Source organism: Moschus berezovskii, chromosome 1, assembly GCF_049115385.1.
Source record: "Moschus berezovskii isolate FMDL1 chromosome 1, NW_MosBer_1.0, whole genome shotgun sequence".
NCBI classification, from domain to species: domain Eukaryota; kingdom Metazoa; phylum Chordata; class Mammalia; order Artiodactyla; family Moschidae; genus Moschus; species Moschus berezovskii.
In genome coordinates, this window is record NC_142460.1 from 155,779,233 (window position 1) to 155,803,388 (window position 24,156).

A 24,156-nucleotide genomic window follows, 5' to 3' on the forward strand; every position below is an offset into this window, starting at 1 on the left:
GTGTTACCAGCTTCTCATTTTTCAAGGGAAACCAAAACTGTTTATATAAACCCCTCCCCCCCATTAAAAAATGTTAACAATTATTTTTTTAAGCATTGTAAGTTGAACTGTATTCCTGTTTGGTTGTATCCTGAAATGGGTTATCTTGCAAGATGGGGGAAGGGTGGTGATAGTGAGTTTTGGACTTATCAACAGCAACAAAAGTGGCTGTCTTGCCAGGGAAAGAAGTGCCTGTTGGCAATTCTCACAAATGTACCTACAGCAGTGGCCCTGCTTCTTGCAATCTCCAGATTAGATGACAAAATTAAAGCATTATAGCTGGAGACATAAGTTATGGGTCATTACTCTATCCACATATCCATGAAGACATCGTTCCACCAACCAAAGCTAGGCATTTTATTCTTACAGCAATTACAATGGATTGCACTAAAGCCTTCTGATTTTGCTAAGTGATATGCCAGGTATTACTGTGTATAGTTCGAGGTGTGTAAAATGTGTGAATATGTATTCAGCTGAACTTAAGGACTTCTGATTAAATAACAGATACAGCAGCAATAGCTTTCTGTCACTGAGCTTACATAAAGTTCTGAAAATCCTTTTTCCAAGAATCTGAAGTTATTTGTAGAAGTTGGTTGGGGGGCAGAGTTATGTGTGTTATGAATATTTAAACTGAAAGCTAAGCATCTCCTCACAGACCAAAGAAAATTTCTGTAATATTGCTCTTTCCAGGACTTTCCTCCTAGTCTAAAAACAGGCACAATGAGGCCAATGTGTCACAAGACCAGTGTATAGGCAAGGAATGAGGAAACGTGGTTTCTAACACAAGTCCTGCTGCTAGCTAGCTATGTAGATGTTTTTGAAAATGGTTCCAGTTCTTAAGAAAATTCATGTTTAAAAAAAAAGTCACTGATGTAAACATTGGTTTTAAGACTTTAAAAAAATTGATAAAATGTTGAAATACAAAGTTAAGTAGTTCCCAGTGAGAATTCCATCATATAGTAAGAGCACACAATAGCTATTATTGGCACACATGGATCTCCTAGGAATTCTCTAGTTATTATAAATCTAATTATAGCACAGAAATATGCATTCTGTTTCCAGTGCTACTCCATTCCTAGCTACTTTGTCAAAATGCTTGACATCAGCTCAGCAGAGTTTGCTATAAATAGCTCATGTCTCTGATACAAAGTAGTAATTGAACCCATCTCCTCCTTTCTTTTTTTAAACAAACATCCATTTTTTTAAGTAAGGAAGACTGGATTGTTGGGGGGGGGGGGAAGAGACCACAAAGAGGTAGAGAATAAAAAGAAAGCATCATCAAATGTTTGTTTAAAATTAAAAAGTCATTTTACAACTACTTTAAAACTATTTTCAATTTATATTCAAGTGATTTTACAGCCAAAAAGGTAAGTGTGTGACTTTTGTTTCCATTAAACTTGCCTACTCATAATTACCTTAATAAATAAAGTGGGGCTGAGAAAGATAATGAAATATAAACTAAAAGGTTTTAAAAGCAGATGTAATAAAGATAAAAAAAATTGTAAAATGTTTATATTTGCTAACTCCTGTTGCTTCGAGGGAGAAGTCAGGGCTGCCACCCAGTGGCAATTTAGGTCTTTAAATGATTTGAAGATTTAGAGAATAAAAGCACAAAATAAATCTAAAACCACCAAAATCAAGAAATTCATGAATTAGACAACTTCAATTTTAGAATCAGTAATTTTGTGTCTTAAATGTCTGTTTATAATATATTAAAGAATGGAAACATTCACTTGCCTAGGCAGCATTGGTGAAATTTTTTAAAAAATCTCATGACTTTCTCCTAATTACTAAATTGTTTTAGCAAGTATTTTCTATTAAAATATTGAAGGTACTTTCCTTAAATCTCCAGAATTTATAATGGTGTGTGTGTGGGGGGAGGGGAGTTGTGGCCATAAAATGTAACTGGTTTTCTTCTGTGATGTACAGACATAGATTAAATTCTCTACAGTAGACTCATCCTCTTATCCATACACCCAAACTTCTGCTAGATAAAAATGTAATAGAAGCATCTGCAAAAAGAAGATCCTAAAAATTTTCTCAAAGCATTATTAGCACATCACATCTTTTCCTCAAGTATATATCAATTTTAGTGTCCTGGTCAATAAAATTAAAAGTTGAATGAAGAAAATAAAAATACTACAACTACTAAGCCTGATTATTACTGATTTTTTGGGGGGTAGGGGTGGTAGGGAGAGAACCAAGTATCTCATTGTCACCTACTTCTTCAAAATTTGGCCATAGCTTTTTTTCACAGTGACAAGATATAACATACTCAAAAACTAGACGCTTTGGTAAAATAACACTGCTACTGCTGCTAAGTCGCTTCAGTCATGTCTGACCCTGTGCGACCCCATAGACAGCAGCCCACCAGGCTCCCCTGTCCCTGGGATTCTCCAGGCAAGAACACTGGAGTGGGTTGCCATTTCCTTCTCCAAAAATAACACTAGGGGAAAAAAATAACACTAGAGTATCCATTTACAGTTAAAAGCTAAATATCTTGAGAATGCTTTTTTCTCTTGAATAACTAGATGAGAGAGAAGTGGGGGGAAAACTTCACAGGAATTTCGAGATTTTTGCTTCCAACAGCTGTAAATTTAAATTGTACAGGATATATATTTTCTAACCTATGTCCCATATGATTTGCTTTAAACTGAAAACAAATGAATTCTGAAAAATGACAGACACGACATATTTGGTTTTTACAATGGTTTGTGACAAATATAATAGCTGAAAATAACGTCTAATTTTCCATTTATTATTGCTATTTAGTCACAGAAAAGATTAACTCTCCAAGAAATTTATTTTAGCATATGGTATATGTTGATATAATAGATATAATAATTTTACATGAATAGAAACCACTGCAGAAGTAACTAAGGTGGTGCCCTTACAAGAAAATAAAGGAAACGCAATAAAGAAATTCTTTCATATAAAGACTTTTTGATTTGCATCATTTTTTCAAAATATAAAACCTTAATATTAGAAGCAAGAGAAGAGCAAAGAAAACAATAAAACAGAAGACCAAGGATAAGGAACTGCTCTATGCAGATACTTGCTGTATGTAGTATATATATATATATATATATATATATGGGCTGAGTTATAATAAAAATATTTTATGTATTATAGTCAATTCTCGTATAGAGTTAGAAACAGCAATTTCCAATCAAACATGACTGGACTGACACTTTCTCAGTCTTCAATTACATGACGAATTACAACTGTACAGCAATTCACTTCGGTCAGCAGTATCATGATAAATGCTTGATAAGATATAATTTTTCTCCTTGTTCACTTGTAAAAATTGGTGCCTTTTTGTAATGTTCTACAAGTTCTTCCATGGTACTGAATTTACGCTGCCCAATGCAGTAGACAGTCTCTTTTAGTTGTACTTTAAAATGCTTGTTTTTCCCTTGTGCTTTTAGTGATACTGAGAAATCATTTGGCTAGAAGAGAAAAAAACATTTTTGAAAGACATCTATTAGCATTTTTATATAAACTAATAACAGCTAAAATGTGAGCACTTTAAACACCAGGTACAATGCTAAATTATTTACATGAATTATCTCCTTTATGCCTCAAAACAAACCAATTTTACAGATGAAAAAATAAAGGCTGAAGAGAAGCTGAGTTGCCCAAGATCATCTATCTAGTTAAAAGAGTCAGGATTCAATACTGAACCAGTTAGACACCAAAATCTCCTTAATGCCATGGCAAATCCTTAACATTTGATGTGTAAGATCTTCTTTTCATTCAAGCTACTGGAGAAACACAGCAGAAAATCCAAGACATCCACCCCATCAGCTGTCTTACAGAATAGCTGATATATACTCTGAATTCTCAAAGACGAAGGACACAAAAATGAGAACTAATGTAAACTCTAAGAGGTCATAAAATCAAAATAAGGGGTAAGAAAGAAATATAAACAAGGGCCACGGTGGTTATATAGGGGGCACAACAGTGCATGGCCACTCAGCTGCAACAGGTCTTCCAATTTTAAAAGGTAAGTCTGATGTCTAAATTTTTATTTGAAACCTCCCAATATTTAAATACTGACAATGAATTCAAATGATTAAAAACACTGTGCAAGTCAAACAAAATACGCTTATCTGAGATCTCTACTTTAAAACTTCTACTACTAAAAATAATGGTATATTTTTGCTAATATCTATGCTCAATTACCTACAAGAAAATACAAGGTATTCTGCAATCAAGCTACTTTCTTAGGTTTTTTTCTTTTTTTAAATCTAACACTCTTTTGAATAGTCTATATCACCCTCTTATGCAGTTACTGTCAAAGTTTCAAACAGTGGGTTTCTTGAAAACATCTTATGGTAATTTACCACCCAACTCCAGGGTCATTCCCTTCCTAGCCCTTCGGCCCGCTGCTTGTCCTGGAAACCAGGGCCAGGTCAGGCATCTAACAGAAAACAAATCCATTACTCTTCCCTATCACCAACCACCTGCTCTTCCTGCAGGGTTACATACAGACCCCAATTTCCTGAGCTTCACAGCAGGCGGTTCAATTAATTTCAATCTTGCTCTCTCTTCCCCCACCCCTTACACATATGCACACACATGTGCGTGCGCGCGCACACACACACACCAGATAGGTTTTTCTTTCAACCTTTTGTACAATCACACATAAACTTTTTGTACAAATATATACACACAAAGCTAATACAAATCATGGAAAAGTAGTGATATTCTTTATCAAGGAAAAATAAAGGTCATTTTTAAAGGAAATGAGTATTGTTAAATTCTAAAATCCTATACAGTATGCAAAAGAGCCCACCTAACTATTTTCTTATTCAATTTTTATAGTTTTACAATTTTATTGTTTTACTACAATGGGAACAGAATTTATCATTATTGTAAATGCCCTCCAAATATGGTACATGTTCAAATGGGTTTTTGAGGTACCTAAAAGTGTATTTCAACTTCCAAACAAGTAATTTATATAGAAACAAATATAGATTTTTTTCTAAATTCAGGGATTTCCTTTATTATAAGGATGACAGTGTACCCATTATGATATTTAAGAAATGTTTTTCCAGTTTAATCTATTGCTTTGTTCTCAGTGAAAAAGTTTTTAGTTTTCTCCATTTTTCAGTTTAATGCCACAAAAATATTTCAGGAAGGCAAAACCAACAGAACTAGACAAGGCCAAATAATCCTATTTAAGGTTATATTTTACTAAAAATAAATATAGTTGGAAAGAACATTGACTTTACTCAGAAACTTCACATGTTAACAAACATACTACCTGGTTAATTTTACGGAAGCCACTAAACCTCTCTGGTCTTCCATTTATTTTTTTTTAATATCCAAGGCTCTATTTCCATTTACCTTTGACAATCAACTTACCGAAGATTCACTATCACGAATGAGGAAATCACCTTCATGCCCTCTTTCATTTAATGCCATTTCTGCTTGGTGCCTGGTGACTTTCCCATAATACCATGGATTGCCAGCAAACTTTCCAGTGAGTGAAGGCCTAATGTAATCACACTGTGGAGGTGATGGTTCCAAACCTGATGTTAATGGATTATTCTGCATAATGGTAACATAGTTTTTTGGCACCAGACCAACCATTCCATTGATCTTCCTGCATTTCCACCACTCAGGGTCATTTTCAGGTTTTTCAATAACATCCATTATATCTCCTTTCTCAAAATTGAGTTCTTCATCATTGGATGAGCTGAATGGGTAAAGAGCCTGAACCACATGTAACACTTGCCCAGTATTTAGGTTATTGACGACTGCTGCTAACTTCTCTGACAAAGAACCCACATGGTCACCCAAAGGACTATCACCTTCCTCAGTCACATAGTTTGAAGGGAACCATCCAACTTGTCCATTGTAGCTACCCCGCCACCACCCATCACTGCATTTCTCCATAACGATCACCTTCGTCCCTTTTATCAATGATAATTCATCCTCTCTCTCTGCCATATAGTTAAATTTTACATAAGCAGGCATGTTCAGGTCATAGAGACGTTCCCCTGGGTCAACAAAGCTATCATCAGCAGGAGATGCAGAATCTGGCACACTAGGTTTTCTTTTCACTTTTCCAATGCCTGTTTAAATAAAAAAGGGTAATGAGAATATAAAACAATGAAAAACAAAAAACACCAATTCATTCATTACAAAAGGATTTTCAACTCAATAACTAAGGTTTTTTACCCTCCTCCCTCCTCTCCATGTCACTCTTCTTCTTTCTTATATAACTGGAAGTTTGTTACTTTTGACCCCCCTCATAAATTCTCTTTTCTTATGTTAAAGACCCTGAAGTAACTGTATAGCATCATTCTAAAGTTGCCCTAAAATTAATAAACTGTCTCTTAAATGTAAATATCAAATTATTTTCCACATATCTACAATCTAAAAACATAAAGGCTCCGGCAAACCCAAGTTCTAGCTGTATAGAAATTAAATAGTAACTTAAATTACAATTTGATATGCAATATGAAATTCTAGTTATGTCTGGGTAATCCTCCCATTTGCTTTCTTAGTTTCCAAGACTCAGATTGCTCTATTTATTTCAAGCTTATTTCACAATAATATACTATTTACTTGCTTATCTGTCTTCACCCAATTCACATATAAATAAGCTCCAAAACAGCAGAGATCTTTGCTGACTTTGTTCATGGATACAATCCCAAGGATCTCACATAGTGCCTTAGTACACAGGAGATGCTTAATATGTATTTGTTAAAAGAATGAAAAAAATAACCAAATAGTACTATCATCGTAAATGTATGCTACAGCAACTTTAGCATGTGAGTTTGTGTTCTCCTTTTACTGAAAAAACTAAGGCATCCTTAGGTAAAATTTTTCAAATACTTTCTATCTCAAAATTCTTTCTCATTACCCTTACTCTTTTTCTTCTGCCAAGTTCCCAACCTCTAATCCTTCTGGACTCTTAATACCATCTTTCCTGCCTTTTTTTGGGACTCTTGGCCATCCAGATGTGTTTTCCTCCCACTCACTCCCAAAGTCTAGAAAAACACTTAGATCACTTCTATTCAGAAATAGAGTTACACAACTCTGCTATTGTTTTTTAACTACATCATTCTTAAAAGGTTGTCTTCCCTTTTTCCTTCAACTCTTTTACCACTCACTCACTTCTAACTCCTTATAATCTGGTTCTTCATCTCCACCAAAACTACTCAATTACAACTGTCATCTTCACTGCAAATCAGACCATTTTAGAGTCCTCAGTCTTTTCAAACTCTCTATACAGAACCAAGATCACAGATTACTCTCTACAACATTTTCTCCTTTAATTTCCCGGAGAGTATGCTGTTTTCCCCAAAGATCTGTTTAAATATTCTTGTGTTCCTCTCTCTGGGCTCCTGTAAACCTTGTTATAAAAACTGAATTTTTACTTGCTTACTTGTCCATCTTAATAAAACAGTGAGTTTCCTGGGGCAGTAAACTGGATTTTACTACCTTGTCTCTCCAGCACTTAGCAGTATCTATACTAGTAGCAGGAGCAAAGGGAATGTCTGCTGAGAGAGTAAGTGAATGATTCCTTAGTTCAAAGTATTTCCCAAGATGCCATGCTTGGACTTAGCCTCTACTTCAAGGAAATCACTTTCATTTTCTGTAACTTCCAAAGAGAAGATTCCAAGGTCTTTTTGCTGCTCCAAGCTGGAACTTACACATTACAATTCCAATTGCCACTAGTCATCTACAGAAGGCACCATGAGCACCTCAAATACAACCGCCATGTCCAAATGAAAAAAAATCTCTCTAATATCCATAAATCAACTAACTCCTTCCCCTCCTAATTTCCTTCCTTCTGGCTAACGATATATCATGATTATGAAAAATTTGTACATCAGGGATTTCTGGCACTGTAGGGAACTCTAGTGTTCCATCCATCCAAAAGAGTAATTAATTAATGAGCTCGTGAATACTGTCAAAATCAATTTCTGTGGAACTCTAGAATCCAGTAAGAAACTTACAATAACTAGGGCAAGGCTTAACGAAGAAGCTGCTGCTGTGTAGTAAGAGCATGGTAAGAGCATTTTAAGTTGTCTGCCTGCTGCTGCTGCTGCTAAGTCACTTCAGTCGTGTCCGACTCTGTGTGACCCCATAGACGGCAGCCACCAGGCTCCGCCATCCCTGGGATTCTCCAGGCAAGAACACTGGAGTGGGTTGCCATTTCCTTCTCCAATGCATGAAAGCCAAAAGTGAAAGCGAAGCCACTCAGTCGCTTACAACTCAAAGCGACCCCATGGACTGGAGCCGACCAGGCTCCTCTGTCCATGGGATTTTCCAGGCAAGAGTACTGGAGTGGGGTGCCATTGTCTTCTCCAAGTTGTCTGCCTAAGTATCTCTTAATTCCAAATCTGCTGTGTCTATGAGGACAGCAACCTAAACTAATAATGTCAGAGAGAGTAAAGATCTTTCTCACAAAGAATTGTAATTATGGGTTTCAACCTCTCAGGGAGCTACCTGAAAGACTGGCACAGTAGCTTGCCTTGCTTTCACCTGACTTGGAGCATTTTCAGGGTTAGGGTGTTTTCTGCTGAAATTATTTAACTGATGCATCAGCCTGAGGTAAAAAACATAAAAATCTTAAATTAAGAAAAAAATTGAGAAAAAAATTTTAGAAAGTTTCAAAAAGGAAAACTTGCACATGCCATCATCAGCAACAATTTACATAGAATTTACGTTGTATTAGGTATTGCAAGTAACCTAGAGATGATTTAACATATATGGGAGAGTATGTGTAGAGTATATGAAACTACTACGCTGTTTGTGCAAGGATTATCCTTCAGTTCAGTTCAGTTCAGTCGCTCAGTCGTGTCCGACTCTCCACAACCCCATGAATCACAGCACGCCAGGCCTCCCTGTCCATCACCAACTCCGGGAGTTCACTCAAACTCATGTCCACAGAGTCGGTGATGCCATCCAGCCATCTCATTCTCTGTCGTCCCCGTCTCCTCCCGCCCCCAAACTTTCCCAGCATCAGAGTCTTTTCCAATGAGTCAATTCGTCGCATGACGTGGCCAAAGTATTGCAGTTTCAGCTTCAGCATCAGTCCTTCCAATGAACACCCAGGATTGACCTCCCTTAGAATGGACTGGTTGGATCTCCTTGCAGTCCAAGGGACTCTCAAGAGTCTTCTCCAGCACCACAGTTCAAAAGCATCAATTCTTCGGCGATCAGTTTTCTTCACAGTCCAACTCTCACATCCATACATGACCACAGGAAAAACCACAGCCTTGACTAGACGGACCTTTGTTGGCAAAGTAATGTCTCTGCTTTTTAATATACTATCTAGGTTGGTCATAACTTTCCTTCCAAGGAGTAAGCGTCTTTTAATTTCATGGCTGCAATCAGCATCTGCAGTGATTCTGGAGCCCAAAAAAATGAAGTCTGACACTGTTTCCACTGTTTTTCCATCTATTTCCCATGAAGTGATGGGACCAGATGCCATGATCTTTGTTTTCTGAATGTTGAGCTTCAAGCCAACCTTTTCACTCTCCTCTTTCACTTTCATCAAGAGGCTTTTGAGTTCCTCTTCACTTTCTGCCTTAAGGGTGGTGTCATCTGCATATCTGAGGTTATTGATATTTCTCCCAGCAATCTTGATTCCAGCTTGTGCTTCTTCCAGCCCAGCGTTCCTCATGATGTACTCTGCATATAAGTTAAATAAGCAGGGTGACAATATACAGCCTTGACGTACTCCTTTTCCTATTTGGAACCAGTCTGTTGTTCCATGTACAGTTCTGACTGTTGCTTCCTGACTTGCATACAGGTTTCTCAAGAGGCAGGTCAGGTGGTCTGGTATTCCCATCTCTTTCAGAATGTTCCACAGTTTATTGTGATCCACACAGTCAAAGGCTTTGGCATAGTCAATGAAGCAGAAATAGATGTTTTTCTGGAATTCTCTTGCTTTCTCCATGATCCAGCAGATGTTGGCAATTTGATCTCTGGTGCCTCGGCCTTTTCTAAAACCTGCTTGAACATCTGGGAGTTCACGGTTCACATATTACTGAAGCCTGGCTTGGAGAATTTTGAGCATGACTTAAATGGCAGCCCACTTCAGTACTCTTGCCTGGAGAATCCCACGGACGGAGGAGCCTGGTAGGCTACAGTCCACGAGATCGCAAAGAGTCGGACACGACTAAGCGACTTCACTTACTAGCGTGTGAGATGAGTGCAACTGGGCGGTAGTTTGAGCATTCTTTGGCATTCCCTTTCTTTGGGATTGAAATGAAGACTGACCTTTTCCAGTCCTGTGGCCACTGCTGAGTTTTCCAAATTTGTTGGCATATTGAGTGCAGCACTTTCACAGCGTCATCTTTCAAGATTTGAAACAGCTCCACTGGAATTCCATCACCTCCACTAGCTTTGTTCGTAGTGATGCTTTCTAAGACCCACTTGACTTCACATTCCAAGATGTCTGGCTCTAGGTCAGTGATCACGTTATCGTGACTATCTTGGTCGTGAAGATCTTTTTTGTACAGTTCTTCTGTGTATTCTTGCCACCTCTTCTTAATATCTTCTGCTTCTGTTAGATCCATACCATTTCTGTCCTTTATCGAGCCCATCTTTGCATGAAATGTTCCCTTGGAATCTCTAATTTTCTTGAAGAGATCTTTTGTTTTTCCTATTCTGTTGTTTTCCTCTATTTCTTTGCATTGATCACTGAGGAAGGCTTTCTTATCTCTCCTTGCTATTCTTTGGAACTCTGCATTCAGATGCTTATATCTTTCCTTTTCACTTCTCTTCTTTTCACAGCTATTTGTAAGGCCTCCTCAGACAGCCATTTTGCTTTTTTGCATTTCTTTTCCATGGGGATGGTCTTGGTCCCTGTCTCCTGTACAATGTCATGAATCTTCGTCCAGAGTTCATCAGGCACTCTATCTATCCAGATCTAGTCCCTTAAATCTATTCCTCACTTCCACTGTATAATCATAAGGGATTTGATTTAGGTCATATCTGAATGGTTTAGTCGTTTTCCCTACTTTCTTCAATTTAAGTCTGAATTAAGGATTATCCTTAAGTTTTGGTATTTGCAGGGGATACTGGAACCAAAATCTAGCAGATACCAAGGGATGACTATACTATCGAAAGTGATGCACAGATTCAGTGTAATCCTTATCAAAGTACCCCCCTTTTTTTTCAGAAATGGAAAAAGCTGACCCTAAAATTCATATGAAAGTGTAAAAGACCCCAAATAGCCAAAAGAAAATCTTAAAAATGGAAAATAAAGTTGGAAGACTCATACTTCCCAATTTCAAAATTTACTACAAATCAAAACAGTGTAGTACTGGCACAAAAGGAATGAAAAATAGACCAGTGGAACAGAATTGAGAGCAGTGAAACAAAACCAAACATCTATGGTCAATGATTTTTGACTCTGACCACGAGAAGGGTGCCAAGACCATTTAATACAGGAAAGAATAGTCTCTTTAACAAATGATGCTGGGACAACTGGATATCCACATGCAAAAGAATGAAACCGATTCCTACTTCATACCACATACAAGTATCAACTCAAAACAGATGATGCAAATAAAAGAGTTACAACTTAAAAACTCTCAGAAGAAAACTTATGGAAAAGTCTTTCTGACGTTGGATTTAGCAACAGATTCTCAGATTTGACAGCAAATAATAATAATAAACTATACTTCATTAAAAAAAAAAACTTGTGCAAAGGACACGATCAAGAAAATGAAAAGACAACCCACAGAATTAGAAAAGAATACTTGCAAATATAATTCTGATAAGAATCTAAATCCAGAAAATATAATGCACTTTCAGAACCCAACAACAAAAAGAAAATCTTATCTCAAAAATGGACAACAGACTTGAATAAGTAATTCTCCAAAGAAGGTATACAAATACCTCAAAAGCACTTGAAAAGATGCTCAGTAGCATTAGTCATTACAGAAATGCCAATCAAAATAACAACGAAATACCATTTTACATCTTACTAGGATGGCTATAATAAAACCAAATTAAACCAAACCAAAAAAAAAAAAGGAAAATAAGTGTTGATGAGGATATGTAGAAACTGGAACCCCTTTTACACTACTGGTCAAAAAGTAAAATGGTACAAATGCCAAGGGAACCAGGTGATGGTTCCTCAAATGTTAAACACAGAACTACCATAATTCCACTCCTAGGTATATACTCAAAAGAACTGAAAATAGGAATTAAAACAAATACTTGTGTGTTCCTAGTCACAATAATTAAAAGATAGAAACAACCCAAATGTACATCAACAGATGAATGGATAAACAAAAACGTGGTAAATATCCATGTAAGGCAATATTCAGTTTAGTTCAGTCGCTCAGTCGTGTCTGACTCTTTGCGACCCCATGAATCACAGCACACCAGGCCTCCCTATCCATCACCGACTCCCAGACTTTACCAAACTCATGTCCATCGAGTCGGTGATGCCATCTAGCCATCTTATCCTCTGTCGTTCCCTTCTCCTCCTGCCCCCAATCCCTCCCAGCATCAGGGTCTTTTCCAATGAGTCAACTCTTCGCATGAGGTGGCCAAATATTGGAGTTTCAGCTTCAGCATCAGTCCTTCCAATGAACATCCAGGACTTATCTCCTTTAGGATGGTCTTGATGAAAGTGAAAGAGGAGAGTGAAAAAGCTGGCTTAAAGCTCAACATTCAGAAAACTTAAGATCATGGCATCTGGTCTCATCATTTCATGGCAAATAGATGGGGAAATGATGTCAGACTTTATTTTGGGGGGCTCCAAAATCACTGTAGATGGTGACTGCAGCCATGAAATTAAAAAACGCTTACTCCTTGGAAGGAAAGTTATGACCAACCTAGACAGCATATTAAAAAGCAGAGACATTACTTTGCCAACCAAGGTCCGTCTAATCAAAGCTATGGTTTTTCCAGTGGTCATGTATGGATATGAGAGTTGGACTGTGGAGAAAGATGAGCACCGAATAATTGATGCTTTTGAACTGTGGTGTTGGAGAAGACTCTTGAGAGTCCCTTGGACTGCAAGGAGATCCAACCAGTCCATCCTAAAGGCAATATTATTCAGCCATAAAAGGGATGAAGTAGTGATACATGCTACAACATGGATGAACCTCAAAAACAGTGAAAGAAAGTAGACACAAAAGGTTAATATTGTATGATTCCATATTACCTACTCTGGTTATGTCATATAATGATTACATACTATACAACATAGCCAGAGTTGGTAACTCTGTACAGACAGAAAGTCGATTTAGTGGCTGCCAGGGGCTGAAGGGAAGGAGTAATGGGAGCAACTGTTGAATGGGAATAGGGTTTCCTTTTGGAGTGATGAAAATAGTTTGGAATTAGACAGATGTGATGGTTGCACAACACTGTTAATGGACTAATTAACGCTGAATTATACACTTTAAAATGGTTAACTTCATGAACTTTACATCATAAAAATTACTTTCTTAAAAGATTCCCATGTCAACTACTTAAAGTCATCATATGTCCTTTCTGCCAAAATTTTCTATTTCTACTATTCTTGTTCTAGCTCGGAGAAGGCAATGGCAAGCCACTCCAGTACTCTTGCCTGGAAAATCCCATGGATGGAGGAGCCTGGTAGGCTGTAGTCCGTAGGGTCGCTAAGGGTCAGACATGACTGAGCGACTTCACTTCCACTTTTCACTTTCACACACTGGAGAAGGAAATGGCAGCCCGCTCCAGTGTTCTTGCCTGGAGAATCCCAGGGACGGGGGAGCCTGGTGGACTTCCGTATATGGGGTCACACAGAGTCGGACACGACTGATATGACTTAGCAGCAGCAGCTTGTTCTAGCTCAGGCTCATGTTGTGCTTGAGCCATCACTACCCTCTAGTTTTCTTTTCCTTTTTCTTTTACTAATCCAGTCTATCTCATGTCAACCCATCACCCGCATCATTCAGTCTAACTTTATATTACAGCTATAATTACATGACCTATTGTAGCACAAGCTGGAATCAAGATTGCAGCGAGAAATATCAATAACCTCAGAAACGCAGATGACAACACCCTTATGGCAAAAAGCGAAGAGGAACTAAAGAGCCTCTTGAAAGTGAAACATAAGAGTGAAAAGGCTGGCTTAAAACTCAACATTCAAAAAACAAAGATCATGGCATCCAGTCCCATCACTTCATGGCAAACAGATGGGGAAACAATGGAAACAGCGACAGACTTTATTTTCTTGGCTCCAAAATCACTATGAATGCAGCCATGAAATTAAAAGATGCTTGTTCCCTGAAGAAAAGCTATGACCAACCCAGACAGTATATTAAAAAGCAGAGACATTACTTTACCAATAAAGGTCCGTCTCGTCAAAGCTATGGTTTTTTTCCAGTAGTCAAGTATGGATGTGAGAGTTGGACTATAAAGAAGACTGAGCACTGAAGAATTGATGCCTTCAAACTGTGGTGCTGGAGAAGACTCTTGAGAGTCCTCTGGACTGCAAGGAGATCAAACCAGTCAATCCCAAAGGAAATCAGTCCTGAATATTCATTGGAAGGACTGATGCTGAAGCTCCAATACTTTAGCCACCTGATGTGAAAAACTGACTCACTGGAAAAGATCCTGATGCTGGGAAAGACTGAAGGCGGGAGGAGGAGGGAACGAGGATGAGATGGAGGCTGGATGGCATCACCAACTTGATGGACATGAGTTTAAACAAGCTCCAGGAGTTGGTGATGGACAGGGAAGCCTGGTGTGCTGCAATTTATGGGGTCGCAAAGAGTCGGACATGACTGAGGGACTGAACTGAACAGAACTGAAAGTAATAGCACAGTACCCAGAGGTATATGTTAAATAAAAGCATCTTTGTAACGCTCTGCATTGAAACTACTCTAAAGTTTAATAAAAATGTGGAAATATCTAATTCATGACTTAGTTTACCTCGTTTGCTAGTTTTTTTCCAAAACCTTATTAAAAATACTGTCTTTTAAAGAATCTACCCATTCAAGAAGTGTAATTTCAAATAACTTCGTTATTTTATCTTCCTGCTTTGTGTTTTTCAACATCCTTCATTCTCCATCCTCACCTCCCATGATATATAAGCTCTCCTTTTTTTTTAAAGTATTTTTTAGTATTCTGTATTTCTGAGGTACTTGTATGCTAGCATTTCCTCTGTTTATCTTTTAACCCTATCTACTAGAATATAAGCTTTCAGAGAGGATCCTTTTACTATCTCACTGATCTTTTGCATTTCCTATATACTATTTATAACTGTACAGATGGAAGATGATCAATGGGTTTATTAGATTAAATTGAATATTGATATAAGCAAATGCAAAATTTAAACCTGAAAATGAAGACTAGTTCTAAACTATTTTTTTGATTTTGAAAAAGATAATGGTCTAAGACTAATTATACCTTGTCCAAAAAAAGAATGAAGAATTTCTAGACAGACCTAACAATTAAATCCCAAGTGGGAAACAATCAAAACAACTTATTTTAATCTTAGAGACCAGAAATAGTTCACAGAAAATATAAACTTAGAATATCTGTTTTCTGGAGAAGGCAATGGCAAGCCACTCCAGTACTCTTGCCTAGAAAATCCCATGGATGGAGGAGCCTGGTAGTCTGCAGTCCATGGGGTCGCTAAGGGTCGGACACGAATGAGCGACTTCACTTTCACACATTGGAGAAGGAAATGGCAACCTACTCCAGTGTTCTTGCCTGGAGAATCCCAGGGACGGGGGAGCCGGGTGGGCTTCCGTCTATGGGGTCACACAGAGTCGGATACGACTGAAGTGACTCAGCAGCAGCAGCAGTGCAACACAAAGTCCTGGGGTTTGCTTTTTCCCCTGCTTACAAATCTTTAGGAAGGGCTTGTTTATTTGTTTTCACTGCTTAAAAACAGTCCTTCTAATCTCACGTTTAATCAATGAGAGAGTAGATGCAAATGCACTTTACAATATTATACAAATGTAAAGTATTAGTATCTCAATTTCTCAAGTATGTTATAATCAACAACAATTAGATCATTCCAACAACACGAGGCTTCCTAGATAGCTCAGTTGGTAAACAATGTGCCTGCAATGCAGGAGACCCCGGTTCGATTCCTGGGTCAAGAAGATCCGCTGGAGAAGGGATAGGCTACCCACTCCGGTATTCTTGGGCTTCCCTTGTGGCTCAGCTGGTAAATAATCCACTTGCATTGCAGGAGACGTGGGTTGGGAAGATCCCCTGGAGAAGGGAAAGGCTACCCACTCCAGTATTTTAGCCTGGAGAATTCCATGGACTGTATAGTCCATGGGGTTGCAAAGAGTCAGACACGACTGAGTGACTTTCACATCACATCACATCACATCAACAAGCAGGCTCCCTCAGATTAATGTATAATCTTTTCTAAATTTTTCTCAACTTCAGCTGGTTCACCACAATCCTAATTTTAATCAGACCCTTTTGCAGCAAATCCTGCCAATCCATTACTTATCTGACTCTAATGCTATAGTCATAAATGTAATGTGTGCACTAGGAAAACTCTTTTAACAAGAGACCCTAAATTTAAATTTCAATGGTGCTACTTACAGATTAATCAGAGCTTGGTCAAGTTATTTAACCTTCTTTAAACTCCAGTTTCCTTGTTTGTGAAATGTGGTGCATAGTAACTACCTATCTCAGAAAAATTTTGTAATGAATTTTTAAAAGTTTATATGGAAAGCACTCAGCACAGTACATAGCACACAGCAGGCACTCAATCAATGGTGATGATTATTGATATTTTCCTACCTCCTAGTGCTTCCAGAATTTATTTTTTCAAAAATAAGCATTTTTTTTTACTATACTTTTTTTTTTTTTTTTTACTATTTTATTTTTTCACTACAGCATGAAATAGCTGGACGTGGCCAGGGTTGGAAGGGAAATACTCAGGTCTATAAACTCAGGATGTGCCTAACTCTGAGGTAGTCATTTTTATCATTAGCTTTGTTTAAAAAACCAAAAGCATTAGTATAGCTTTCAATCTTCCTCTCACTCACACTCTTCCCCTTCCACTCCACTCCACTAATCTTACTTCTTTCTTCCTATAGCACCGTTTCTTGACCAAAACAATGTACTATTAACTCCTCAAAAGTTTTTAAGAATCTAGTGAATGAAGCACTGTGAATATTCCATCTTTATAAAACAGTTGTCCTCTCCTATAGGATAGTTAAGCCAAATCTTTGTACCCATTAACTATTCGTTATGTAACCTGGTTTCCAAATCCTTTGATAAACCTGATGCCAGTATTTGGAAGCACCTGAGTTTCTCAAAACCACTGTTAAAAGTATAGCTCCCCAAAATGAATAGACTATGTCATGTTTTATTTGGCCAGCACACTGCAGCCCTTCACCTGAGCGCCTCATAAATTTGAATCAATACCATCATGTAACATGTTGAGAGTTTTTTTAGCACATACATTATCACAGCAGCTCCTACTATGTCTTTTTCATGTAAACCACTGCCAGGACAGATACTCAGCAATTTTTCAATCCCTTTTGAAAAGTTAATGTAGACTTTTACATTAATGTCTGTCTCTATTAATCTGTTTCTCAGTTTTTAGCTTTCAAATGTATTTCTGAACTCAATGTACTAGCTACACTTTCCTCATTAGGTCTTTAAGGATGTCATTTCCCCTCCATCTAAATCACACAGTAAATGAATGTTCAACAGAATGAGTCTGACGGCCGGGCACTTCCGTGGTGGTGCGGTGGTTAAGAATCCCCCTTCCAATGTAGGGGAGGCGGGTCCAATCCCTGGTCAGTGAATGAAAATCCCATATGCGGTGTGCAGTTAAGCCCACATGCCTCAACTACTGGGCCCCGCGGCTCTGCAACAAGAGAAGCCTGTGTGCCACAATGAAGACCCAGTGCAGCAAAAATAAAAGAATAATACTGGTCCTTGCTAATTCTTTAGGGAACTATAATTCTGTTATGTTCCTGTTTCTTCAAAACCAGTTTCTCCCTTATGGATTTTCCCCTGATTTCTATGACACATGTAAGGCTCATCAGCTGTGTACCAGGAGTATAAGACTTTCAGAGTCAGGAGGGAATTTCCAAGATCATCTGGTGTTGCCCAACTCTCTCCTTTACAAGTAAGAAACAGGAAATCAGGAAAGTTATACACCCTTGGCCACATGGCTAATAAGTGGTATATCTGGGAGGAGAATGAAGGAATTCTAAATATTATAAATGATGTTCTTTCCAATAGAGGTTTCTAATTTTTTTGTATTTTTATCAGTTTACCTGATTTATATGAAATAAGATAAATTACTGCTTTTTATTATTCTCTGCTTTATCTGAAACAATGCCATTTCTGTTCTCAAGGGTTCTAGTTGCCTACCACACAAGGAGCACAAATATTGTTTTCTCTATGTTTCAAGTCCGTTCAGGGAAACAGTGGGTGAACAGCCTATTTCTATTCTAACAAGCTATAAAACTAAATGAGTAAAAATTTCGGCTTACTGTAAGCAGTGAGGAAATGAGTATTTTAGTTATCAATCTCAAATCCTGACTCTAAGTCTACAAATGTATTTAAGAATAACTATCAACTTTCTAAGATTCAATAGAATGATAATTTTATATTATATTGATGGTATATATTAAACCACTATATCAGTGATACAGTATATCCTTTTTATATCACTTCTAGTTGGTTTATGGTCAGTATCACTTAAAATCAAACTTAAGAAATATTAACAATAAATAACAACTATCACCTACCTCCCCATCAGAATCTAAGTTCTGTGACAATTAGTTTTTATCTGGCTTGCAGTAGGTAGGTTCTCAATAAAAATGTTGATAAATGAATGAATGAATGAATAAACTCTTTTAAAAGGAAAATTAACTCCCAAAAATGGATCTAAAATTTTAACAACTCCCCAAAAAGTAACCAAGAGAGACATATTCCAGAAGGATTCATTTGGTCACCAAAGTTACCAAAAAAAAATGAATGAGTCTTAATATTACAATTACAGCATTTTTGCCAATGAAGTGCCTGATCCCTTTCCATTCTGCTCTTTGCCCCAAAATCTTCTGACAGGTTACTCTGTTTCTTTAGACTCCTTACACACAAGAGAGTTCTACAACAATTTCTCTGTTCATTTTTCTAGAACCACTGAGCAACTGTTCAAAGAAACCAAACCAAGTTCACTATCACAGGAGTATAAAGAGTCTATTAGCAGATCCACAGTTTAGGTTCTTTGTTAGTATCAGAATCACTTTAAAGCAATCTCGACTCAAAGCAATCCAAGAGTTCACTATTTTCTGTCAATGTTTTCAGATTCTTTGTATGCAGCTGCCCTCACAATTCATTTCAAACTATCAAATCTCACATTAACCAAAACAGCAATTTCTAGCAATATGACACTGATTAAATTAAAATACTCTCTATACCGGTGCTTTCATTAAGCATTATCTTCTACATCAGTCCTCTAAAGTTTAAGTAAAAAGCAATAACAGTATCATGTTACAGTAAATGCTAAGGATGAAGGTACTTGCTCACTTAAATCCTTTTTCTCCTCCCAATGTTTACAATTTAGTTCATTTCAAATGTTTATGCTAAGTTCAGACAACTAACTACATCAAAGTCAAATCATGTATACTTTTTCTATTTGTTATTTAAATATTGATATTAAAATTTTTGCAATTATTTTACTTATCAAGTCAAAGCTGTTAATATCTGATGTATTACTTAGCGTATGATTCACAAACATAAACCTGTATAAACCCACCATGTTCTCTCCTTACAGTTTTCCTTTCAATTCACAAACTGAAAATTCTAATTCAAAAACAAGAAAGCTATAGATATAATAAACAGATTAACTTACTGAAAAAATCTTTAAACACCTTTAGCCAATCCATTTTGGAAAAAAATCCCGTGTTCTCTTTCGTCAGTTTGTTAACACAGCTCAGGATAATTTTCAGTGAACTTCCTGGTTCGGCAACACTGAAACTCCCCACACCCCATCCATGTGACTTGGCCCACACCCAGGCAATAGAAAGTTTTCCTAAGGCTTTTCTCTTGCCAAAACATTTTTTCCCTGAACGCTAACAGAACTTATAAAACAAGAATATCGTGATGGCCACAAATATGACCTTACTATTCAGATTTATTTTGGAAGAAGTTTTAAAGCACATATTTAAAGCATACTTTTTTCCAGTAGTTGAAAATATATTCATGTATTCATTCTTTTTTAATTGGAGTGGAATTACTTTACAATGTTGTGTTAGTTTCTGTTGTACAACAAAGTGAATCAGCAATATGTATATCCCCTTCCTCTTGGATCTCCCTTGCATCCTACACCCCCAACCCACCCATCGATGTCATCACAGAGCACTAAGCCGAGCTCCCTGTGCTGCACCGCTGGTTCCCATATCTGTTTCACACGTGTTAGTGTATTTCTGTCAAACCTAATCTCCCAGTTCATCCCACCATCCCCTTTCCTAACCCTTTCTCCCAGAGTTCTGTATGTCTGAATCTCTATTCCCGCCCTGGAACTACGTTCATCTGCACTCTTTTTCTATTTTCCATCCTCTATTCATTCTTTCCTTTGTTTTCTCCTTTTCTTTCTTAACCTTCAAACAATATCTCCATCAGCACAATCATTGTGAAAGAAATCCATTAGTTATATGTAACATTTAAGTTACCAAAACAGGATTCAGAAACCTTGAGAAAGGGGAGAAGGCTGTCCACCCAAGGCAAAGCTGGATTTACATCATTATACAGGCTAACTGTAGGTCACTACCTTAAAACAGAACGTTTCCAAGTACTTTGGAATAGACAGCAATAATTGTAATATAATAAAATGATAGCCTAGAACTTAAATAGGTAACAGTCTCAATAATATAGTCTCGAGAGAGTTAAAAAAGATACAGTCCTGAGACAGCTAAAACTGTCTCAATAATATCAGAAAATAATATGGAGGGTTTCCAGGAGTATTAATAACAAAAACTGTATTTAAGAAAGCTTTTAAAATGTATATGAAGTTGTATCTAAAACTTGGATTTTTTTCTCCTTGCTCTATATTAGTTTTTTCACTGTCTTTTATTAATTACTGTCACATCTGCTACAATCTCAGGATACCACTACCCTTTTTAAAAGGACATAAAAGTTTATCTAGGTGTGTCCCTAATCCTTTCTGTTCCTTCATCACTATAAAACATATTTTGACAGAAGTCACCTTAATTTTCCCAAACACCCCTAATTTTACAAAATCATAAGTATTCCTGGTTCTAAGTTTGATCTCTTCAACCATTCAAGGACAATCTCTTTCCAACTGTCTTCCATTTAAAAACTAATATTAAATAATTAAATAATATTAACTAAGAACAATGATCTCAAAAATCTCAAAAAAAAAAAAACAACACCAAAATGGTAAGCCTAGTTAAAGCATTTAAATGTATGGTTAATAACTTCATTTATTAAATTACCTTTAGAATAGAATAACAATAATGCTGAGTAAGAAATAAAAATTAATGTAAAGCAGTCAATAATACTCCATGTTCAATCATGTCACATTATTCTCAAAAGTCACATTATTCTCAAACTATCTTTTTCAAGGAGAAATTATACTTTTTCTTCTACATATATACCAAGAACTATTAAGTAACAGCATGCTTGCCTAAATACCTGACGGAAACTACATCCCTCCCAATTCCTTCCTGTCAGCTAAGGAGAATTTTTTAAAAAGAGAGAGAGAGACACACTGGTTCTCATCTGCGCATATTTCCTTCCTATCACAGCTTGGCCAAACCCAACATGAAGTAGATTCTCCTATTTATGGCCCTAAGGGAAGGTCAGTAGAAACAAAATTTACAGTTACAGGAAGAAAGAGAAACAAAATAAGAAAGATAAGCTTTGTAGATGGTAATATATGGTAACGATCCACAACTTAAAACTCTTTTATCAAATATAAACAAAATGAGTTTTTAAAAGCAAATATCAAAATGTAAGCCATTAGATGTAAAACCCATCAATGTATCCTGTAAAATAAGTGACCTTAATGACAAGGAGGATATTCTGCATCTCATTCATTTATCCCCATCTCAATTATACGGAGAATCTGTCTAAACTTCAATAGGTACCTACGGTTCAAGAAGCCCCTGACAGAAAATCAGAGTCAGTTCCACTAGCTAGATTTACAGAAAATGACCTTCACTGGTCTTTTTGAACACACCTGACTTGAATACACTTGCTATGAGCCAAACTTACCTTGCCTAACTGAAATCCCAGCTTGGGATGTTCTAGTCAGTTCTGCCCACTGATACTAAAATTCTGCACAAAGAACGAATTTCTAGCATTCATTAAAAAAAACTACCGCTGTTCTTGTTTTAAAACAAAAATAACTTACCTAAGGTATCTTTTAGGTTTTTTACAATAGATGCTTTCCGGGCACTGTTTTTCCTTTCCACATAGTTAGAAGGCACAAAACCCGTTTTATTCATGGAATTTCGAACTCGCCACCAGGACTTAGAATCATCCAGAAGCCACAATCTCTCATTCTTCTTGATGTCCAGCTCTTGTTCTTGTTGGGCCACATAATCAAACTTGGCTACTACTACCACTTCCTCTGCCATTTTTCAGCACCTTCTGCACTGTAACCACACAGAAAATATTTTATATAAGGTTGAGAAGTTGTCTACATGCTTGTCAAGAGAAGCACACCTAAGAACCTAGGAATAGTGAATGGTTAAGAAATAAACATAGGGAAAAAAATTAAAATACCAGGCAAATACTAATCAATACAAAACTGGTATAGATATATTAATAACACAAAAAAGGACTTTAAGGCAAAGCTATCATTAGTGATAAGGAAAGTCATTACATCCTGATAAAAGGTTTTATTCAATATATATAACAGCTAAGCTTATGTGTACCTACTAACATAGGTCCAAAATAGATTGACACAACAAGAAAAAACTGACAAATCCATTGTCATAGAGGTTTAACTTTTAACATATTTATCTCAGTAGTAAATTAAGACAAAAAATTAGAAAGGTTAAAGAAGAACTGACATCATAACTATTAAGTTTGATGCAATAAACATATACCAATATAACTTCCAAACAGAAGAACACAAACAAGAGTATGTACAAAATCCAATCAAATGCCATAAAAATCTCTATACATTTTTCATGTACTTGGTATCCTAAATCATATTCTCTGACAATCATAACAAAAAGATAGGTTTTAAAAAATCTTATAGGTTTAGAAACTTCTAAAAACTGATGTGGAGAAGGAAATGGCAACCCACTCCAGTATTCTTGCCTGGAGAATCCCAAGAACAGAGGAACCTGGTAGGTCCATGGGGTCACCAAGTCAGACATGACTGAGCAAAACAATAAGAACAAACACTGGTGAGTCAGAGAAGAAATCTTAAAAGAATTTTGAAAATACTTATAAGTAAAATTAAAGACTTTACAAATAACTTTGTGTGATGCAGCAAAAGGAGTATATAAAAAAGAGATCTGTAATTATAGTTACATCAAAAAAATAAGGAAAGTTAAAAATAAATTCATGAACGGATCATCTGTCTTCAGTTACAAAAGAACATAAAGAAAAGCAGATAAAAGGAAATAATACAAATAAAAGCAGAATTTAATGAAACAGAAAGCAAAGACAAAGAAGAAAGGATCAAAACAAAGTTAGATGTCATGACTAAAAAACTGACATAGTTCTGACAAGACTAAAAAATGAAAAAAGGAATAGAGAGCCCAGAAATAAACCCACACATCTATGATCAATTAATCTTAAACAAAGGAGGGAAGACTATACAATGGAGAAAGATAGTCTCATCAGCAAGTGGTGTTGGGAAAGCTGGACAGCTACCTGTAAATCAATGAAGTTAGAACACACTCTCATAATACCATACATAAAAATAAACTCAAAATAACTTAAAGACTTAAACATAAGATATGACACCATAAAACTCTTAGAATATAAGCAAGATATTCTCTGACATAAATCGTACCAATATTTTCTTAGGTCAGTCTACCAAGGCAATGGAAATAAAAGCAAATAGGACCTAATCAAACTTACAAGCTTTTATACAGCAAAGGATACCACAAGCAGAACGAAAAGATAACCTATGAACTGGGAGAAAACATCTGCAAATGATGTGACTGACAGGTGCTTAATTTC

General features: G+C 36.7%; 1 protein-coding gene across 5 annotated transcripts in view; it reads right to left on the minus strand.

Moving 5' to 3' along the window:
* Positions 1–3,094: 3,094 nt before the first annotated feature.
* Positions 3,095–24,156, minus strand: part of NCK1 (NCK adaptor protein 1) — a 72,220-nt gene continuing 51,158 nt past the window's right edge. For 4 of the 5 annotated variants that reach the window (XM_055413224.2, XM_055413217.2, XM_055413235.2 and 1 more), the window contains exons 2-4: positions 22,367–22,610; positions 5,410–6,122; positions 3,095–3,488 (exon numbers count right to left, since the gene is read on the minus strand). In XM_055413224.2, coding sequence (XP_055269199.1) covers positions 3,294–3,488; positions 5,410–6,122; positions 22,367–22,592 — 1,134 coding nt within the window. In that variant the 5' untranslated portion in view covers positions 22,593–22,610 and the 3' untranslated portion in view covers positions 3,095–3,293. Of the gene's footprint in view, positions 3,489–5,409; positions 6,123–19,843; positions 20,282–22,366; positions 22,611–24,156 lie in introns of those variants that run through there. The other variant, XM_055413242.2, reaches the window with a different exon arrangement.